Source organism: Octopus bimaculoides, chromosome Z, assembly GCF_046866305.1.
Source record: "Octopus bimaculoides isolate indiv1 chromosome Z, ASM4686630v1, whole genome shotgun sequence".
Taxonomy (NCBI): domain Eukaryota; kingdom Metazoa; phylum Mollusca; class Cephalopoda; order Octopoda; family Octopodidae; genus Octopus; species Octopus bimaculoides.
Window position 1 is genome coordinate 5358323 of NC_142944.1, and position 21038 is coordinate 5379360.

The following is a 21038-nucleotide window of genomic DNA, read 5'->3' on the forward strand; positions in this document are numbered from 1 at the left end:
AAATTAAATGTGCACAGATGTGGCAAATGTCTTCCACTATAGCCCTAGGTTGATCAAAACCTTGTCAGAAACTTGCGTGTGTATGTATATGCGTGTAAATGTAAATTATCTACACGTGTATTTGTATACACACACATGAGCATGTGTATGCTTATGTCACCTCATCTAAATATCACTTAAAGTTGAAAGTCATTCATTTCCAGTATTCTGTGAAAACATGTCTGACCATAAGGAAATATTACCTTGCTCATAAACAGGTGAGGTTTGGTGACAGGAAAGGCATCTGGGTGTAGAAAATCTCACTCAACAAATTCCTTCTGACTCTTGCAAGTGTGGGAAAATGTATGTTAAGTGATGATTATATAAAATGATGAATTCTATTTAATCATGAGAGAGAAGTAATTTCCTTGTAAACAACTAAATTCCAACTGAACACCTATCAATGTATAATAGTGTCTGTGAGTGAATTCTAATTGTTAGACCTTGGAATCTTTTACACAGGTGTGGTTGTGTGGTAAGAAGCTTGCTTCCCAACCATGTGGTTCTTAGGTTCAGTCCCACTGTGTGACATCTTGGATAAGTGTCTTCTATTAGCCTTGAGTCAACCAAAGCCTTGTGAGTGGTTTTGGTAGATGGAAACTGAAAGAAGCCCATCATGTGTGTGTGTATATTGTGCCTGTGTTTTTGTCCCCCAATCACTGCCTGACAACTAGTACTGGTGTGTTTACATTCTTGTAACTTAGCAGTTTGGCAGAAAAGACTGATAGAATAAGTACCAGGCTAATAAAAAAAAGTTCTGAGGTCAATTTAATCGACTAAAATTCAAGGCAGTGCTCCAGCATGGCAGCAACCTAATGACTGAAAGAATTAAAAGATAAACTATAACACAGCATATATAAAGGACAAAGGTACAGACCTCTTCTTTGGTTATAATTTATTCCGTATTTTCTTTTAACGAAATATAAACAGTTATAAAAGTCATTTTCATTTCATACACAAAACAAACATCGTGGAAAATTTTCTTTTGTTTTTTTTTTAATCACTCTTTCATATATTCAAAATCAGTACCAAAAATGTCATCTTTCCTTCTCATAAGACAAGCAGGTATTTCCAAATCAGGAATCTTGTTCAGTTCATGATAATGTAGAATTTTATATATTCCATTTACTGTATCTGATGCATGCACTTTTCTTGAGTCAATTCTGGAAACATATATTAACATTACTGATGATGAAGTTGATAATAACATTAAAACTAACAAAAAATAGAATTAAAAAAAAAAAACAGAAACAACAATCAACAGAAGTTTTTGTTGAGTCCAGACAATTCATGTTATTGCAACTGTGTCCTGGGAAAAGAGAATTGAAGAAGCACAAGAAGGGGAAAGGGGGAAAATACCTGCATGAATCATGAAAGGACGAGGTACATACTAGTGAAGGTGGACAGTCAAAGGTTTGCAAGTCGTCCCCTTACTAAGGCCTATGGAACTCTGTGTGAGGAAGGAGGGCCATCAAGAGCAGCTTGGACACTACAGAGAAAGCATCTAGAAGGTTCTGGCTGAAATGAGGCGGCCAGTGTGGCCTGAATGTTATATGGACATAGGCTAAGTGTTGATCAAAATGATTTGTGTCACCTGGGCAGAATTGTGTATGTTGCAAGACTTGAAATACCTACTGGATCAACCTTGATAATATATCTGAGTATGGTTGTGCGTAGAACTCCCCATCATAATTGTGATAAGGGGTTTCCTTGTGCAAGACAAGGGGAAATAGTCAGTGAAACAGACATGACAATAAAAAAATTATAGAAAAATATAGATGGATTTAGTAATATCTAAGGGGAAAAAAGATTATGTATTTGGATCTATAATGTGTCATACAATTAAGCCATGGCTGACTGTATTCATCAACTGAATGAGAAGATATGTCTGATAACAGGTCATTCCCCATACAGTAGACCTTATGAGGAAAGGCATTCCAGCCCGATCATCTCATATTCTTATATATCCAGGGTTACATTCTCCAAAGTGTCCTTTCATTTTTTAAGATAGTGAGTATGGCCAAGGTACTTTTGACTTATTTCTAGCAGGCCATTCTCTCATTAGCTTGAACAGCAAAATACTTTAAATGGTACATGGTACTTCCAATAAGTCATGTTGTCACTGGTATAGGACGACTATCTTAAAGTTTATGAAAAGTTTTGTATAGAATGTATAAAAATAATGTGGACTTTATCTTACAGAAGTCACAGTACTTTGTTTCTTTCCTAAATTCTGGTACTTTGTCCAGAATTATACATGTAATGTTGGCAGAAAGTGCTATGGTGTTCCCTATTCTGGAAACTCATGTTAATTTGGGGTTTGATTGTAATATTTTTGTATTATGATTTTCACATGTTCTGCATAAAAAGAGAGATGTAACTCATCTTTACATTTTTCATGACGTACAACTAATGGAATTTATTGCCATTCAGCAAATGAGGGAGTGGAGATTTTTTTGTAGCTCTGGTTTTTACATCAATGTTTAAATGGCGAGTTATACAATATACCATGCACGTCCCTTTTCTTACTGTTGTGTATTATTCTGTGAGCTAGTAAGAGCGTTAGTGTATCAAACAAAGTGCTTAGTGGCATTTCCTCTGGCTCTTTACGTTCCAAGGTCAAATTCTATCAAGGTCAAATTTGCCCTTCATCTTTTTGGTATTGATAAAATAAGTAGCAATTGAGAACCCGAGGTTGATGTAATCAACTAGCTCCCCACCCTCACCCCACAAAATTTTAGGGCTTGTTTCTGATAACCCTAACCCTAACCCTTAATTGAGCAGACTTATAATCATTCCAGCCATGACCACTTCAGCTCTTTGTATCCCTATGACTACATTGTTCAATATGTCCTTTTATTTTAAAGTCATTAGGGGTTGTTTTGAAGAAGACACTGCAGCTGCTATTTCTAGCAGATAAGGCTACCTCATTAGTTCACCTTTTTAGTATTTTAAAGGTGGTTTGTAATTAATTGTTCAACAAGACATGATTTTTTAAAAATTCCTGACTGTGGTTGCATGTAGGTACTTTGGTAGAATTCTCTTTATCAGAAGACATCATGCTTGATGATACTTTTATCAACATAAGGTGGTGAGCTGGCAGAATCGTTAGCACGCCCGGCAAAATGCTTAGCAGTATTTCGTTTGTTTTTACGTTCTGAGTTCAAATTCTGCCGAGGTCGACTTTGCTTTTCATCCTTTCAGGGTTGATAAATTAAGTACCAGTTGCATACTGGGGTCAATCTAATCAACTGGCCCCCTCCCCTCCAAATTTCAGGCCTTATGCCTAGAGTAGAAAAGGATATTTTTATCAACATGTTTGATGATGCTGGGTATACAGTTTATTGCCTGTTTTAAGGTTTCCATTAACTGACATGTTCAGATTCTATTTGTTGAACCTTAATTTCATTATCACCTGTATACTTATTTAACTATTCAAAAATCATGTCAGTTTCCCTCGTATGGTCCACTCTAATGATATCACGAGCACTGTCTGTGTGTGCTTCCCAGTTGGTTCATAAGCATCAAAGTTGACCATAGTAAAACCAAAATCACCAGATGACATTTAACCCTTTAGAATTCAGATTAATTCATCAAATGTAATGCTTATTTGTCAGTGTTTTTAAAAATTAATCATGTAGTATGTTGCATCATCAGGATTTTGAAGATGGGATTTGTTTATTGTAGGGTAGATGTAAGAGGCTGAACCTGGCCAATTTCAATGAAAAAGGAGTAGAATATTTGCTCCAGATATGACCAATTTAAATGCTAAAGGGCTAAACTATTAACTTTTTGTCATTCTTATTTCTCAGTCTATTTACAGAATAAACACATTCATACATAGAAACACACATCACTGTAAGCATACATAAACATGGATAAAAATAGCAAGTAAAGTATTCTTGCCTCATTGCTTTTAATCCCTGGATTAATTCAGCCTTTAGTTCATCATGTAAAGAAACATCTGCTTCTTTGGATGAAGTTGAAGAAAGAATTTGATAATTAGTTTCAACATTCTGAAATGCAAAAGAAAGAAATACAAATAAAATAAAGATTTTTTAATGGCCGAAACAAGTTCAGTTCATGCTACTGAGAATATTTTAATACTTTATTGTGATATGTAGTTGGCAGGGCCATTAGGGAAAAGAAACAGGCATGGAAGGACTGGAAGTGTGGTGGTAGCAGGGAACTGCATCAGATCACCAGAAGGGAAGCTAGGAGACAGGTTTACTTAAACAGAGGGGAAGCAGATGAGAAAAAATTAGCCAATGTTCTGCATTGTGAGGACCAGAGACTTGAAATGTTTTGTATTGCAAGACAGTGTGTGAGAGAGAATTGTGATTTCATAGGAGAGAAATGTGTCTGCATGGATGATGGCTCACTTGCATTTAATGAGGCTGCAAGGAGAGAGACTTGGAGACGCCATTATGAAAGGTTGCTAAATGAAGAGAATGAATGGGAGAAAGATAGTCTGCTGAATGTCAACCCAACAGAGGGACCAGCTATTTGAGTTGACAGTACCTTGGTAGATAAAGCAATTAAGGGTATGAAGACAGGGAAAGCCGCCAGCGCATCAGGAGATGCTTAAGATATCTGGCGGTGTCGGCTATAGTCTAGTCACCCGTATAGTCAATCAGGTGATGCATGAAGGAGTCATACCCAATGACTGGTGTAGCAGCACCGTAGTCAACTGTTACAAGGCTAAAGGTGATGCCTTAGATACAAATAATTACAGAGGTATCAAGTTGTTGGATCAGGTAATGAAAGTCACAGAGAGGGTCATAGCCCAACTAATTAGGGAGAGAGTTAGTTTAGACAAGATGCAGTTTGGGTTTGTGCCAGGGAGAAGCACCACTAATGCTATATTTCTGGTAAGACAGCTTCAGGAGAAATACCTAGTCTAAGATAAACCTCTGTACTTGGCTTTTGTTGACATGGAAAAGCCAATCCCTTATCTGGTAGCCAATGTGGAAACTAGGGATAGATGACTGGTTGATGAGAGCTGCATAAGCTGTCAGTAAGGTGAGGGTTGGCAACGAGTATGGTGAAGAATTCTGGGTAGAAGTAGTGGTTCACAAAAGCTTAGTCCTCAGCCCCCTCTTATTCATCATAGTTCTCCAGGCAATAACAGAGAAATTCAAGACAGGATGCACCTGGGAGCTCCTCTATGCTGATGACCTTGCACTAATAGCTGAGTCACTACCAGAATTAGAGAAGAAGTTTGAGGTGTGGAAGCAAGGCCTAGAATCAAAGGGCCTTAGAATTAACCTAGCAAAAGCCAAAGTCTTAGTAAGTAGGAAGGCAGACAAATCACAAATCCCTTCAGGTAGATGGCCTACTTGATCTGTAGAAAAGGTGCAGGTAGGAACTCCATAAGATGAACTCAGTGTAAGCTATGGACACATAAGAGGTGCAGCAATATCAAAGGAAGTTTAACTGGGAAGATAGATTTTGTGTGTGGCAATAAACACAGGGCAATAAACACCAAAGATGTACAGAAAATAGATTCCATTATATGCCAGTGGGGAAAACTAGAAGTAGTTGATAATGTCCTTTACCTAGGTAACCAAGTCAGTAGCAGGGGTGGACGCTCTGAGAGCATAGCTGCTAGAGTAAGAATAACCTGGGCAAAATTCAGAGAGTTCCTACTTCTGCTGGTGACAAAGGGCCTCTTGCTCAGAGTGAAAGGTAGACTGTATGATGTCTGTGTGTGAACTGCTATGGTACACAGCAGTGAAACATGGGCTGTGACTACTGAGGACATGCATAGTCTTGAAAGAAATGAAGCCAGTATGTTCCACAGGATGTGTAATGACAGAGATAAGCACCCTGAGAGAAAAGTTGGACATAAGATGCATCAGATGTGCAAGAGAGATGACTGTGCTGGTATGGTCATGTGTTGCATATGGATGAGGAGAGCTGTGTGAAGAAGTATCACACCCTAACAGTGGAAGGAACCTGTGGAAGAGGTAGACCCAGGAAGACCTGGGATGAGGTGGTGAAGCACGACCTTCAAATGTTGGGCCTCACAGAGGCAATGACAAGTGACCAAGACCTTTGAAGATATGCTGTGCTTGAGAAGATCCAGCAAGCCAAGTGAGATCATAGCTGTGGTCAATGCCAGTGTCACATAACTGGCCCATTTAAAAGTACCCTTCAATCATCAAGCAATATGCTGTGCTTGAAAAGCCCTGTTGAGTCAAGTGAAATCATAGTTGTGGCCAGTGCTGCCTGACTGGCACCCGTGCCAGGGGCACATAAAAGGCACCATTCTAGCATGGTCAATGCCAGTGCTGCCTGACTGGCTCCTGTGCTGGTGGCACATAAAGAGCACCATTCTAGCATGGTCAATGCCAGTGCTGCCTGACTGGCTCCTGTGCTGGTGGCACATAAAGAGCACCATTCTAGCATGGTCAATGCCAGTGCTGCCTGACTGGCTCCTGTGCTGGTGGCACATAAAGAGCATCAATCAAGCGTGGTTGGTTGACGCCAGTGCCTCCTGACTGGCACGTAAAAAGCACCCACTATACTCTTGGAGTGGATGGCATTAGGAAGGGCATTTAGCTGTAGAAACCTTGCCAGATCAGATTGGAGCCATGCCAGCATGGAAAGCGGACATTAAATGACGATGATGATGACTTTATTGTGATATATAGTTGCTCATCATCGTCATTGTCATCAACAACAACAAAAGGCATGTATATACTTTCTCATTTAAAAAAAACTCTCATTTAAAAAACATAACTGGCACTCTGTCGGTTACAGTGATGAGTCTTCCAGTTGATCCAAAAAATGGAACAGCCTGCTTGTGAAATTAACCTGCAAGTGGCTGAGCATTCCACAGACATGTGTACCCTCAACATAGTTCTTAAGGATATTCAGCGTGGCACACAATGTGACAGGGCTGGTGCTTTAGAATTTCAAGTACAACTAATTTTTATCAGCTGAGAGGACTAGAACAATGTGAAATAAAGTGTCTTGCTCAAGAACACAATGCGCTGCACATACATATAGAAGTATACATATAAAAATAGGTATATACTAATAGATTTGTATGTGTCTTTTACTCCAGTGAATTCACATATTGTGACTAAAGATGTAAATGTGTTCTTGTAATAATTATATAAGAAAAATAATCTTAAAGAAGAACAATTTATGTAAGATATTTTACCAAGAATTTAGAAAAGCAATTCTAGAAAACTACCTCTTAAAAGTAAAACTGTAACAGGGAATGACAATTCTCAGAGTTTCTGATACCTTAAACATTTGAAAGAACTAAACGAATGCAAAGGTAAATAAACAACGTACATTAGTTGCTTCTGCTTCATCAGGTTCTTTTGGTATTAGAGCTACATACTCTGGTAGACTTAAGGAATCCGTTAAAACTTCAAATGGAATTAAAGGATGTTCAAAGGTTTCTGGCTTGTGAACATTCCATGGATTGTTTTGACCAAAAACACCTATAAATTAAAAATAACAAAAGCAAAGAACACAATATTTAATTCAAATATGAAAACAAATATGGTATCATCATCATCATCATCATCATCATCATAACATCTACATTTCCATGGTTGCATGGATCGGATAGAGTTTATTCTGCCCTTCTTGTTGCCAACCTTGGCTCATTTCCAAGGGTTGTAGTATCTTCCACTCTAAGGTGGCGAGCTGGCAGAATCATTAGCACATTGGGTGAAATGCTCAGCGGCATTTCGTCTGTTTTAATGTTCTGAGTTCAAATTCTGCCGAGGTTGACTTTACTTTTCATCCTTTTGGTGTTGATGAATTAAGTACCAGTGAAACACTGGGGTCGATCTAATCAACTGGCCCCCTCCCCCAAAATTTCAGGTCTTGTGCCTATAGTAGAAAAGAATATTTCCTTATGGCCAAACATGTTCTCACAGAATATCAGAAATGAATGACATTGCATGTATAACAGCAACAACCATTTACAACTATCACATGATATTAAGGCAAGGAAACACAAACAGAAACACACAAACACATATAAATATACGGATATATATCATCATATATATATATATATATATATATATATATATGTGTGTGTGTGTGTGTGTGTGTGTGTGTGTGTGTGTGTGTGTGTGTGAGTGTGTGTGTGTGTGTGTGTGTGTGTGTGTGTGTGTGTGGAGGCGTGTGGCTTAGTGGTTAGGGTGTCAGCATCATGATCGTAAGATTGTGGTGTCTATTCCTGGACCGGGCGACGCGTTGTGTTCTTGAGCAAAACACTTCATTTCACGTTGCTCCAGTCCACTCAGCTGGCAAAAATGAGTAACGCTGCGATGGACTGGCGTCCCGTCCAGCTGGGGAACACATACGCCATTGAAACTGGGAAACCGGGCCCATGAGCCTGGCTAGGCTTCAAAAGGGCGCATTTATTATATATATATATATATATATATATATATATATAAAACATAATTAGAGGATAAAATCATTGGCCAGCATATAACCGTGGTGAGCATATTTGCAATAATGTGCCTGCGACACATCACAAAATACAATCGTATATACAGAAATCAATGCAAATTGTGTTTAAAAACCTAGTGAAGGTTGTCAGTAAGAGGAAACACCCAGGACGCTTTGTAAAATGATTGGAAGTAGGAAGGTCATCCAGCCATAGAAACCATGTCAAACATTGCAGCACGGTGCAGTGCTTGGACCCATCAGATCCTGTCAAACCATACAACCCATGTGGCATGGAACAAGGACATTAAACAACAATGACAATGACAGAAGTTCTTATAAGCATGAAGAATATATTGCAAAGTCAAAGAACAAAAAGAAAAAGAAAAATACAAGACAAGGTATGTGAAATTTTAACAAATAATGTTTTAGTTTTACACTTAAAAAGGAAAGGAAAGAGTTTTAAGGTTTTCAACACAAGTCTTTCGTCAGAACAGAAATAAAGAGTGTAAAAGAAGGAAAGTGGTTGAGAAAGGAAGTAAAACAATAATGGGTGTATCGGTGTAGGATTAGGAGACAGTTGGGAATATTGTTCAATGAGAGGGAGTTAAGAAGGTTAGAAGGGGCCTCTGTGTGTGTGTGTGTGTGTGTGTGTGCATGTATGTAGAGGAGTGTATTTGTTTTGAGATGTGCATAGAGGGACAGTGCTGTGTGTGTGTGTGTGTGTGTGTGTGTGTGTGTGTGTGTGTTCGTAGAGGTGTGAGAGTATGGAAGTGTGGCACAGGGTTAGTGGTAGCATGGTAGGGTGGGTGTGTCAGTGTGTATATGTGTGAGTTCATTCACAGAACAAAACCACCTCGTTAATTTTCTTCCCTCACAGAACTAAATAATTAGTTGGGTTTTCTTTTCTTCAAAACATGTGTCATATTGCACTTAACACCCTTGTTACTCACCCATTTTTAACTTCCTTCCACAATGCAGCATCCCACACCCATACCTCTCTAGTCTCCCCCCACCACATTCATTCCCCTACCCTTCTACCCTACCCTCATGCCTGCTTCTACCACCGCACATTGTTTCCTCACGCATTGCATTTAAATATTACCCACATACCCAACAACACCTCACATCCCCAACCGATGACACTATACTTGCACACCTCTACACACACACATACACACCACAAAACCACATACAGCACTCTCCATCTATGCCCATCACATAGACAATCCTCTATGTGCACACTGCACACCCACTCCTTCTTCATTCCTGCTCTATAGAACTGTATTCCCATCTGGCCCCTAATCCTTCACCTCTTATTTTCTTTTTCCCTTTTACTCAACCATTCTTCCTTTATCACACCCTTCCGTTACTTTTCATTTGATGAAGGACTTGCATCCCAAAAGTGTGCCTTGTCCTACACAAGCCTTCACCACTGAAAACAAATCATTTATGTACGTGGTCTATGGCTTATTCATACATCAAAACCGTGTGTGTGTGTGTGTGTGTGTGTGTGTGTTCATATATATACATATATAAATATATATATATATATATATATATATATTCCTGGCATTACATCGCCTTCCTGGCACTTGTGCCAGTAGCACGTGTAAAGACATTCGAACGAGATCATTGCCAGTGCCGCCGAACTGGCTTCTGTGCAGGTGACACATAAAATACACCATTTTGAGCGTGGCCGTTGCCAGCACTGCCTGACTGGCCTTCGTGCCAGTGGCATGTAAAAGCACCCACTACACTCTCGGAATGGTTGGCGTTAGGAAGGGCATCCAGCTGTAGAAACCCTGCCAAATCAGATTGGAGCCTGGTGTAGCCTTCGGGTTCCACCAGTTCTCAGTCAAATCGTCCAACCCTTGCTAGCATGGAAAGTGGACGTTAAACGACAATGATGATGATGATGATGATGATAGATATATATATATATATATATATATAAATGGATCAAAACAGTTTTATTCAGACTTTTTGGTATTTTGAATTTCAAATGAGTGGCTAGTCTTCGGCCATTGGGGTTTGAATGAGAGTTCAATTGAAGAGAGTGAATGTTTGCTCCTGGATGTTAGCCTGTGATTGGTTGAGAAATGTCACATGGTATAGAGGTTTGATATCAGTATTTCAGCAACAACAATTAGTTGGAAAATACTGCATGGTGAACAGGAAACTGACCACATAATGGACAAAAAATCAGTTGCATGGTTGAGGGGAAAGTTGGAAGGGGTGGTAGATGTGGGGGTATATATGTATATATGTACATGTATATGCCTATATATCTGTGTGTATACATCTGTGCTTATACAAGTGTGTATGTTTGCTTAGATGTACATTCACTAGACTAATCACATGATTGAAACATAGGGTACCAAGGATTCTGAATCAAACAGTTTTGATTTGCACATGTAACTCCCAATGTGTTGAGTGCCCTTCTTTCGTTTGTCTACTCACTCATATATATCATCATCATCATCATCATCATCACCGTTTAATGTCCGCTTTCCATGCTGGCATGGGTATATATATATACACATATATATATATATATATATATATATATATATATATATATATATATATATATATATATATATATATATATATATATATATATTTATATATACACATACATACATACATATACATACACACACACACACACACACACACATATATATACGCATACATTCATGAATTTGTGTTGCAAGACACCTGATGCGAAATCATGTGTTGAAACAGATATTGTTGTATTTTGGGATGGTCAATTTTTTTTTTTTGCCAAATAAAACACCCACACTATATATTTGTTCTTCACTTGTTTATTACTGTTCTTATTCTAACTCATGTCCATTGTCCAGAAATCTTTCATTACACATCTGTGACCTCTTCAGCAACACTTCGTTTTCGTGTGTGCTCTCGCTCCACTTACTCCATTCTGCTCTTCTATGACATGTATGCTTATGTACGCATGCGTTTGTGTCTGCATGTGTGTGTGTGTGTCATTGTTCTTAGCAGCAGTATGGCCTTCCCCTCATCCCCATTGTGCTGTTGTAGTCCTAAGACCCGAAAATTTAGTACAGTTCCTGTATCTCTCTGTGTTTGTGTGTTCGCCCATAGTGTTGCTATCATGGTAGTTGTTGTTGTTGTTACCATCATTGTCACTGCCGCTGCTGCTATCGTTGTTGGTCGTGTTGTTGATACTGTTGTGGGTGTCTGTGAAATTATTGTGTGCGTATATAGGTTTGTTTCTTAAGTTGCTTGTATCCATGCCCTTTATATAGATTTATTTACTTGTTTCTTTTATCATCTACCTCTATTTCTTATCTTTATCACAGGTATGTGACAAATATATTTATTTATTTTTTCATTTATCTCTATTTCTTATATGCATCACAGCTATGTGCATATATGTCTATTGTGTGTGTATTACCCAGCATGTATCTGTGTTTTATTTGTTATTACTTTTTCTCTCTCTTCTCTTCCCATCTGTCTTTAGTCATGTGATGTGGTGTGACACAGGGCAGCACTACCTCCTCCAGGCACTTGATGTAGGCCTTCGTGTTGAGTCTGTGGCTGTATGGGAAGATGAATGGAGGCATAATGTCACCATCACTAGTGATCACTCCAAACACCATAATGTTAATTGGATGTTTGATTTTTATTACTCTCAGTACATTTTCTCAGATCGACACCCAAATACTTTGAAACGTTTGTATTGGAGCTTCCGGCATGAATGCCAAGGAGTACAGCATGTTATTTCCAAATTTCTGGCAGAGTGAATTGTGTCATTGTGCTGTTTTTCTCACAGACGGTGCCCAACTGATTCTACTATACTGTGTAGTCGATAAAATCAAAACCAAACAATGCACATACACGAAATTAAAAACATGAAATGGCAACATTACACCCTGTATATACATGTGTGTATATATATAATACACAAGTATAATTTTGTGTGGCAGTTTATATGTACACTAGTTTAAAAACCAGTGTTGTTGATGTTGCATCCCCCAACATAGACACAGTCCAAACCAGTAAAAGAATAAAAGAACATCAATGGTAGATTAATATATTCAGATTAACCATTTAACATTCAGATTACTCTCTCAAATGTAATGCTCTTTTATTCACACTATCTTAAATTAATCCTGCATTATCTCATAGTTTTGAGATTTTGATGATGTGACTGTTTATTTGTAGAATGACATTACAGGCTAAGTTTAAAAAGCCAGATCTGGTTGGTCTCAGCATAAAACAGGTTGAGTATCTGGGCCAGATGCAGTTGGTTTAAATGCTAGAGTTAACGTACTCTAATATGTTAATTTCATAAATCAAAGTATTAAATTAACAAAGCAAAAACAACTAACCTATGTATAGTCCCTCAGTTGTCCAAACTCTTACTCTGCAATCAGAAGAAGCAGTAATAAGAAGCTGGTAATCATCAACGAATATTATTTCGCTGATACTCTTAGTATGACCTCGCCATTTTCCAATCACTAAATACAATAAGCAGTAATGAGATAATCATAAACAAACAAAAATTACATATTATTTTGGCATCAACATTTATGAAATAAAAAATAAAAACCACGATTGCCAGGAAATGTTTCGTCAAACATCTGTGACCTCTTCAGCAACTCTTCCATCCCACGTGTCTCCTCCTGTTCTGTTTAAAATGGACTAAACAGAGCAGAAGGATACACACAGGATGGAAGAGTTGTTGAAGAGGTCCCAGGTGCATGATGAAACATTTCCAGACAATGGACATAAGATAAAATAAGAACAAAAATTCACAATGTAATAAGTAAAAGATTAAAAGAAAATTAGAGATGTTGCTGTGTGGTAAGTTTGTTTCTTAACCGCATGGTTCTGGGTTCAGTCTCACTGCATGGCATCCTGTACAAGTGTCTTCTACTATATCCCTAGGCTGACCAAAATCTTGAGAATGAATTTGGTAGACAGAGAAAGAAAGAAGCCAGTTGAGTATATATATAAATGTATATGTCTATGAGTGTGTCTTTATGTCGATGCTTGTCTCTTCCACCACTTGACAACTGTAACTTAGCAGACCATTGTGTAATTCAGGTATTACAAAAGTTTATAGATTCATGTGTTTAAAAAACATTTGCATTAGGGAATTGATTTGTTGTGTGTGTGTGTGTGTGTGTGTGTGTGTGTGCGTGCATGCATGTACAAATGCATGCAATTTGAAATCAAAGATGGTAACGAAAGAATTGACCTTGGGTATATCTTTTATCTTTTACTTGTTTCATTCATTAGACTGCAGCCATACTGGGGCATCACTCTGTAAGTTTTTAGTGAAATAGTTCGAACCAAATACTTATTTTCATTTTAAGCCAGGTACATATTCTATCAGTCTCATTTGCTGAATGGCTAAGTTATGGGGATGTAAACACACCAACACTGGTTGTCAAGCAGTGGTGGGGGACAAACACAGATACAAAGACACAATACACACACATGCATACACTAGCTTTCTTTCAGTTTCCATCTACCAAATCCACTCACAAGGCTTTGGTCAGCCAGAGGCTATAGTAGAAGCTATTTGCTCAAGCTAGCCAGACAGTGGGACTGATCCCTGCAGGGCCATGTGGTTGGGAAGCAAGCATCTTACCACACAAAATGTTTTTCCATAAGAATAAGATCCAAAATAAAGAATCAAGGCACAGTATAATGAAACAATAAACTATAAAAAATTATCTTTAAATTTTCTTAATAAAGAATAATGGTATTTATTCCTGTATAAAATTCACTTTTATTCCAGACTTTTCAAGTCTAAGAATTAGATATGTACATAAGGCTTAAGAACTAAACAGTGCCCATTTTGGTCTGACTCAAGTGCATAGCCATATTAGGGGTTCGTTATGTTCCATAAGTATGCATCAAAAATCTCCATTTTATGTTAAATAATTCATGATGTTACAATAGTCCCTCCACATAGCCACCCAACTGGAGGCTCAATTGACCACTGGCTAACTGTCTTTGCTTATAATAATATGAACTAATCTGAAAGTGCAGCTGATATTGGTAGCAATAAAACAAAATGTTTTTCTTGTTGTTTTCATTCAGACAAGAATTCAAATATAAATGGATATTTTCAATATATCAACACACTTTATGTACCACAAAATTACATATCAAATTAAGTGGAAGATTTTAAAATAGTTGTTATTTTCATTTACTAAAATTTTAAAATATGTTTCTATTTATAAAGATTCTGATGTAACAGATTTTTTTTAATCACAAAAATATTTTTAAATTAAAGAAAAGGTCAAATGCTGTTTGATGTTCAAAACAAAAGCTGAAGATCATTTTTCTTTTAAATCCACAAAAATGTGAGAAGAGTTGAAAACAATTCCTGCTTAAAATAACAAACGCCTTGTTATTCTTAATAGCATGACCTTGTGTACATCCCCATAATGGACTTTACAAGGTGCACTTGTACGGTCTATTGTAAGGTCATTTTTGAATTTGTATTTTGTTTCATTTAGGATGCATATCATATGTGCTTTTTAAATATATTTATATATATTCTCTTTTACACTTTTACTTGTTTCAGTCATTTGACTGCAGCCATGCTGGAGCATCACCTAGTACTTATTCTATCAGACTCTTTTGCTGAACTGGTAAGTTACGGGAATGTAAACACATCAGCATTGGTTGTTAAGTGATGTTGGAGGACAAACAGACACACAAACACATATATATATATACATATATATCTATATATACGATAGGCTTCTTTCAGTTTCCGTCTACCAAATCCACTCACAAGGCTTTGGTTGGCCCGAGGCTATTATAGAAGACACTTGCCCAAGGTGCCACACAGTGGGACTGAACCCGGAACCATGTGGTTGGTAAGCAAGCTACTTACCACACAGCCACTCCTGTGCCTATATGTATATTCTATATAGCAATTATAATAAATTTGACTAAACATTCTTTTTTCTATACCTCACAATAGCAAAGGAAAGTCAGCAAGATATATATTTCCTAGTATTTCATTGTGCATGATTAGAAGTCTCTGTATTATTATGTATGTATCATATAAGAATAAAAACAATAACTGTACCAATTAAGTATCCTTTTTTTAACATTTTAGAGTAGAAATTATACTGATCAGTAGAGGAATTTTAAATCTCAATAATTTTAAACAAAATATCTATTTAGAAATAAAAGTGTATGTTTGATTATAGAAATATTGTTAAAATATTAATATAGTTTAGGAGAAATAATGTCTTAATCCATAAAAAAACATTTTTTATTAAATGAAACCAACTGACTTATAATTAAAGATGATATGAAGATCCAAATTTTGGTAGCTGCTACCCAAAATTTCAGAAGAGTTATTTTGAGTTGAATCCTATTATTATTAATTTAACTTTTGAAGCTTGATAACATAAATACTAGTAACCATTTTGAAGAAAATATAGAAATGGCAGCAGCATTCACTCCAGTTTTTGGTAGCAGCCATCAAAAGTAATTTTTTTATAGGAAAATATCTTCAGACTTCTGAGATTAGTGGAAGGAAGTGAGGAAGCCATCTACAAATTGGTACTTAGGCCCAAAGTATTGTCTTTTCTACTTTTTTTCCAAATTAAATCTTAGTTAAAATCAATGGTACAATTTGTTTTTATTAACAAGATGTTTCAAATACAAACTTGGTGGTGGATATTCTTCTCCTTTTACTCCACAATATCTATCAATATCCCACGCGTAGATAAAACCAAATGTATCAGTGGAATATAACACTGTATTTGAAGAATTCAATGCCATACTAGTGACCATAGCTCCCTTTTTCTGACACTGTATAAAATACCAAAAGAAAAAAGAAAAAAAAGAAAAATTGTAAATGAGTATTACTTGAAACTGCATCTAATAGTGTGACTCTGGTTTGAGAGTGCCAGAGTTTTGAAGAAGGTGGAATCACCTCTTAGCCACTATTGTTCCTAGGTCTATGGTGTACTGGAGTACCTGTGAGGGTCCAAGACATGGGTTAAATAGCATGTAACTACCTGAGTCAGGGTACATTGAAATCATGGGATGCAGCATGGTGGATATGAACTATTTTGGCAAATGAGTCTTATTGAGTCAATGGTGAACATCACAAGATGCTGAGTGGATGAACAGACAATAAGCTGGCAACAGACAGGATCAACCAGTGCAATTGGAAAACTAAGGCTATCATCTCTAGTCATGGCATGCACAGATGAGAGATTTCACCTAGCAAAAGACCAATATGATTAATACCCAAGCCAGACATTCATGCCTCATTGATCAATTGGGATGTTTAGCGTTGAAGAGTTACACTGGTCTGAGCAAGTTGCCTAAATGAGAGAGAAATAGAAAAGAAATTGTTTTAAAAAAATTAAGCAAAAGTTTTCTGTTTCTTATTGGGGAAATAATGATGAAACTAATCAAATTCTTTTTATATACAAAACAAATCTGAGGTTAAATATTTCAGAAGTGCCAGCCACAAAGGAAACAATATGGAGGTACTAACAATTTAATACAAGGAACATTACAACCCAACTAGTAATAAATGAATGTGATAACAAGAAGAAAACAATATTAGTTACTGACTAATATTAGTTTTCTATTTATAGAGTATGAAAGACAACTTCAGACACATTTTTGTCTTATTTTCATCTCTTCATCAAAGTATAAGTTCCTTAAGGCCACAACATGTCTAGAGCAGTCTCTTAAATTACTTGAAAAATGAAAAAAAAAGTCATGGATAATACTAGTTTTTTTTTTTTTACCTCATTGCATATTAATTTCTAGTTAGCTTTTTTCCAACAATTATTTCTTTGAATATTTTTAGAAATATTTCCTAATTATCCAAAGTTTATAAAATGATACGACAGTGCAACATTCAAAGAAACAACCACACAGATCAGCAAAGAGAGAAAGCAATTTGAAAATGGATTGAATGATGGGTTGAATGTTCTTTCTCTTTATGTTAGAAAAACTGTGAAGGAACTCCATTCTAATTATGGAAACAGTCTTTAGACAAAAATTTACAAAGTAGTAAGCTATCAATGTTGTATTTGGAATTTGGGAAAAGTACACTGCTTCATGGGAAATTCTTTAATAATTAACATTCTACTTCCAAGTAATGGCTTTAAATGTTTAGAGACCTTGATGTATATAAATAACCGACAGGAATGTGTTCATCTGGATAATTAAACAAATTGCAAAAGCAGAGTTTCATGATAACCAAATATTGATATTTGAAATGTAAATAATGAATTTCAAACTTACAGCAGAGAACTGTGCCAGAAGCTGGCCATCATTGAAAATATTCCAAAAATGTATACAAGAATAGGGCCCAGTAGAGATCAGTTGTGCTTTACATGGATTGGATGGTTTGTAGTCAAGAAACAAAAGTTTCTTTATACTCAGGTCACCATCAACTGTGAATAAAAAGGTGAATAATAAATAATAGATAAAAAGTTAGAAGTAAAAAAATAGATAGAAAATCTTATTTAATTACATGAATGAGGAAATCCATTTTAAATTAGAAAGCTTAATATATTAAGCTCCAGATTTTTTCTTTCTTACATTTCAACAAAGGTGGAACTCATAAATTAAGAAACAATGTGAGGCATGTCAGTGATATTTTGGCTGAAAACCGGTAATATATTAATAGTCCTTCCAGAAACATGAAAGAACAAAAATTTGTGCTTTTAGAAATTGAAGTTCCACTTGACTGAGAATAGTAAGTTGTGGTACAAACAATATTACAAGTATGTTTTTATAAAATCATCATTGTATTGTCGTTTGAGAGACTGATTAATACCTTTTTTTTCACATAATTTAGCATTATACAAACTTTCAGATATATATGTGTGTGTGCTCACGTGTGTGTCTGTGTGTGTGTGCTTTTACAATTTGTGTGCGTGAAGGCATGTGACCTAGTGGCTAGGCTGTTTCACTTGCAATTGCTAGATCATGAGTTTGATTTTCAGACTGGGTGGCATGCTGTGTTCTTGAGCAAAACACTTCCTTTCAAGTTGCACTCATCTCCCCTTTCGATCAGCTGGGAATGATGGCCTTCTCACCTAGTCAGTAGGGTGGCATCATTCAAAAGCTAAAACGATGCAAAGTGTATTGTGACCAGCGATGTATAACATCATCTGATAGTCTGGCTGACCATGTGATATATATGTACCAAAAAATATAGCACAAATATAAGGTTAAAAAAACAAACACGAAATGTATTAGGTTGAAGCTCAGGAAATGGGTAGGAATGAAAAGAGGGAAGTATATTTTACATTTCACGTACTCACGCAACTTTTCTTCTGAGATAAACAAAATGAGAAAAAAATGGAGAAAAAGAAAAACACTATATATATATATATATATATAATTGATACATGTATGTAGGTACTTATATATGTATGTATGTATGTATGTATATATGTAGTTATGTATATATGTGTCTACATACATATATATTTATCAAAATAAAGATTTATGGAAATCAGATTTAAATCTAAAAGATAATAAGTTTTACTTGAAATATTTTGATATTCAAATGGCATTGGAGCTCTGAGGTGACAAAATATGTGACCAGACATAAGCTTCCAGACGATGATTTCCCCATCATAACTTGCTGTGGCTAACATATGAGAAGGAGATTGAGCAACGCAGAGAATCTCTTCAGTATGGCCATTTTTCTGTTGAAAGATTGAAACAATTAATGCAGGGTGGGCATATATGTACACACGATACAACGTTCAATGCTAAATTTGACAGTTTGCATAAAAGGAAAAGAAAACACAATATCTCTTCCAAAAGTAAAAAATTTTTTTTTTTAAAAACCCTCAAAAATATCAAATTAGATTATGGCTGGGAATAGTTTACTTAAATAGCTGCCCTCAGCTTCCACCATGGACTCAAGATGGTTCCAAAACCTGACAGATGTGTTCCTCACTACATCCTTGGGAAGGTCTTCAAACACTTCCTTCATCTTGGCCGCCAGTTTGAACTTGGTATTGCTGACAGAATGATTGATGTCTTTCTCAATCATGCCCCACACATAGTAATCCGTCAGATTACAATCAGGACAATTAGGAGATTAGAAACTGGGACTAGTGAAATTGTAGAAACTCTCAAACCACTTCTGACACTTTCTGGAAGTATGACAAGGAGCCAAATCCTGCTGCCACACATATGGCCTTCCAGCAGCAATCCTCTCCAGCCAGGGTTTAACCACTGTCTCTAGCAGCTTCACATAGCTGTCTGAACTGAGCCCAAGATCCTGTTCAATGATGTGTGAATGAATTCCACCATGCAGATGCAGTTAGAATGCCTGCTGTGTCTCTTCCTGCTAGCCATGACTTTGTAGTCTCTGTTGCAGTTGTCTAGTTCACATCCTACAGCCTTTCTGTGTTCACAGAGCATTGAATAACAGTCATGTTGTTGGCATTTTGATATCTGGTACAAATCATCACAATTCAAATAACCCTTTTCCAATATTCAGATGGCTGCCAGTCTTCTATGTCAGTTAAATTTTTTCTCAGTTACACTTTAATTTTTATTCCCTCCAATGCTGCTGTCATCAGACATCATACTTTTCTTGACAAAAAAGGGGACATTAAAAAATTGTGAAATTTAGCCCAAACACCCTGTACACACATACAAATGAAATAATAGATCCAAGATGATAGTTTCAACTTGTTTTCTAACTTACTACATTCACCAATGATAACTCAAAGGATATTAGCATATCACTCTGTTGCTTCTATAAGCTAAAAATTACCTATTTTCTGGTCAAATAGCTTAGCATTCTGTTTTCACAAAGTGAAGCCAAGTTTCCAGACACTTGGCATCATCTCAAAGACTATACATTTCACACCTGTTGATGAATTGGCTCAGTGAAAAAGTATAGATCTGCTATGAAGTTTCAAAAAAGTATAGATCTGCTATGAAGTTTCAAAAAAGTATAGATCTCCAACAAAGTTCCAGTCACCCGGCAACTTAGATCAGCTCTTTTGCAACCACTTGTTTTGTTTTGATGCTAATTGATTGCTGTTTTCTCAACAATCTAAAAATCAACTAATATAGCAACTCTCATACCACCCAAATTTTAGTTATTCACTATTTTTCACCCATTTGTGTGACCAAAGAGGAAGCAGTAGTTCTCAATCATACACTGCTTATACAAAGTGGAACACAAAGTTCTCTCTCTCTCTTTTCCTTTGGTAGAATGGAATGCAGCCAAAGCAAACTGTTTACTTCCCCTCTCTTCATAAAAAGTTTAAACAGAGTAGAACCAGTCATTCTACTCTTGTTTCCATGGGACTTAATAGAATGCATGTTTCAGTTGAGTGAGGCATTAATTTGCTATATCTCTATTCCAACAAGTCATATATATTGATTTCTGTTACTTTTACCTCAGCAGTAATTTCCTTTTTTGTGTTTGTACACACGGAAATCAAGAAATTTATTCGAGGAAAATATGTATGATGCATCTTTCATAGTATGTTTTAATCAAACCTTGTTTTATAAATGAAAATTGTTACCACCCGCTG

General features: G+C 36.5%; 1 protein-coding gene across 2 annotated transcripts in view; it reads right to left on the bottom strand.

Moving 5' to 3' along the window:
* Window positions 1-894: 894 nt before the first annotated feature.
* LOC106876902 (cilia- and flagella-associated protein 337) overlaps window positions 895-21038 on the bottom strand; it is a 70581-nt gene continuing 50437 nt past the window's right edge. The window contains exons 20-26 of one of the 2 annotated variants that reach the window (XM_089365442.1): window positions 19019-19181; window positions 17764-17915; window positions 16161-16305; window positions 12846-12974; window positions 7348-7499; window positions 3946-4055; window positions 895-1202 (exon numbers count right to left, since the gene is read on the bottom strand). In XM_089365442.1, the coding sequence (XP_089221568.1) occupies window positions 1040-1202; window positions 3946-4055; window positions 7348-7499; window positions 12846-12974; window positions 16161-16305; window positions 17764-17915; window positions 19019-19181 (1014 nt within the window). In that variant the 3' untranslated portion in view covers window positions 895-1039. Of the gene's footprint in view, window positions 1203-3945; window positions 4056-7347; window positions 7500-12845; window positions 12975-16160; window positions 16306-16669; window positions 16827-17763; window positions 17916-19018; window positions 19182-21038 lie in introns of those variants that run through there. The other variant, XM_089365443.1, reaches the window with a different exon arrangement.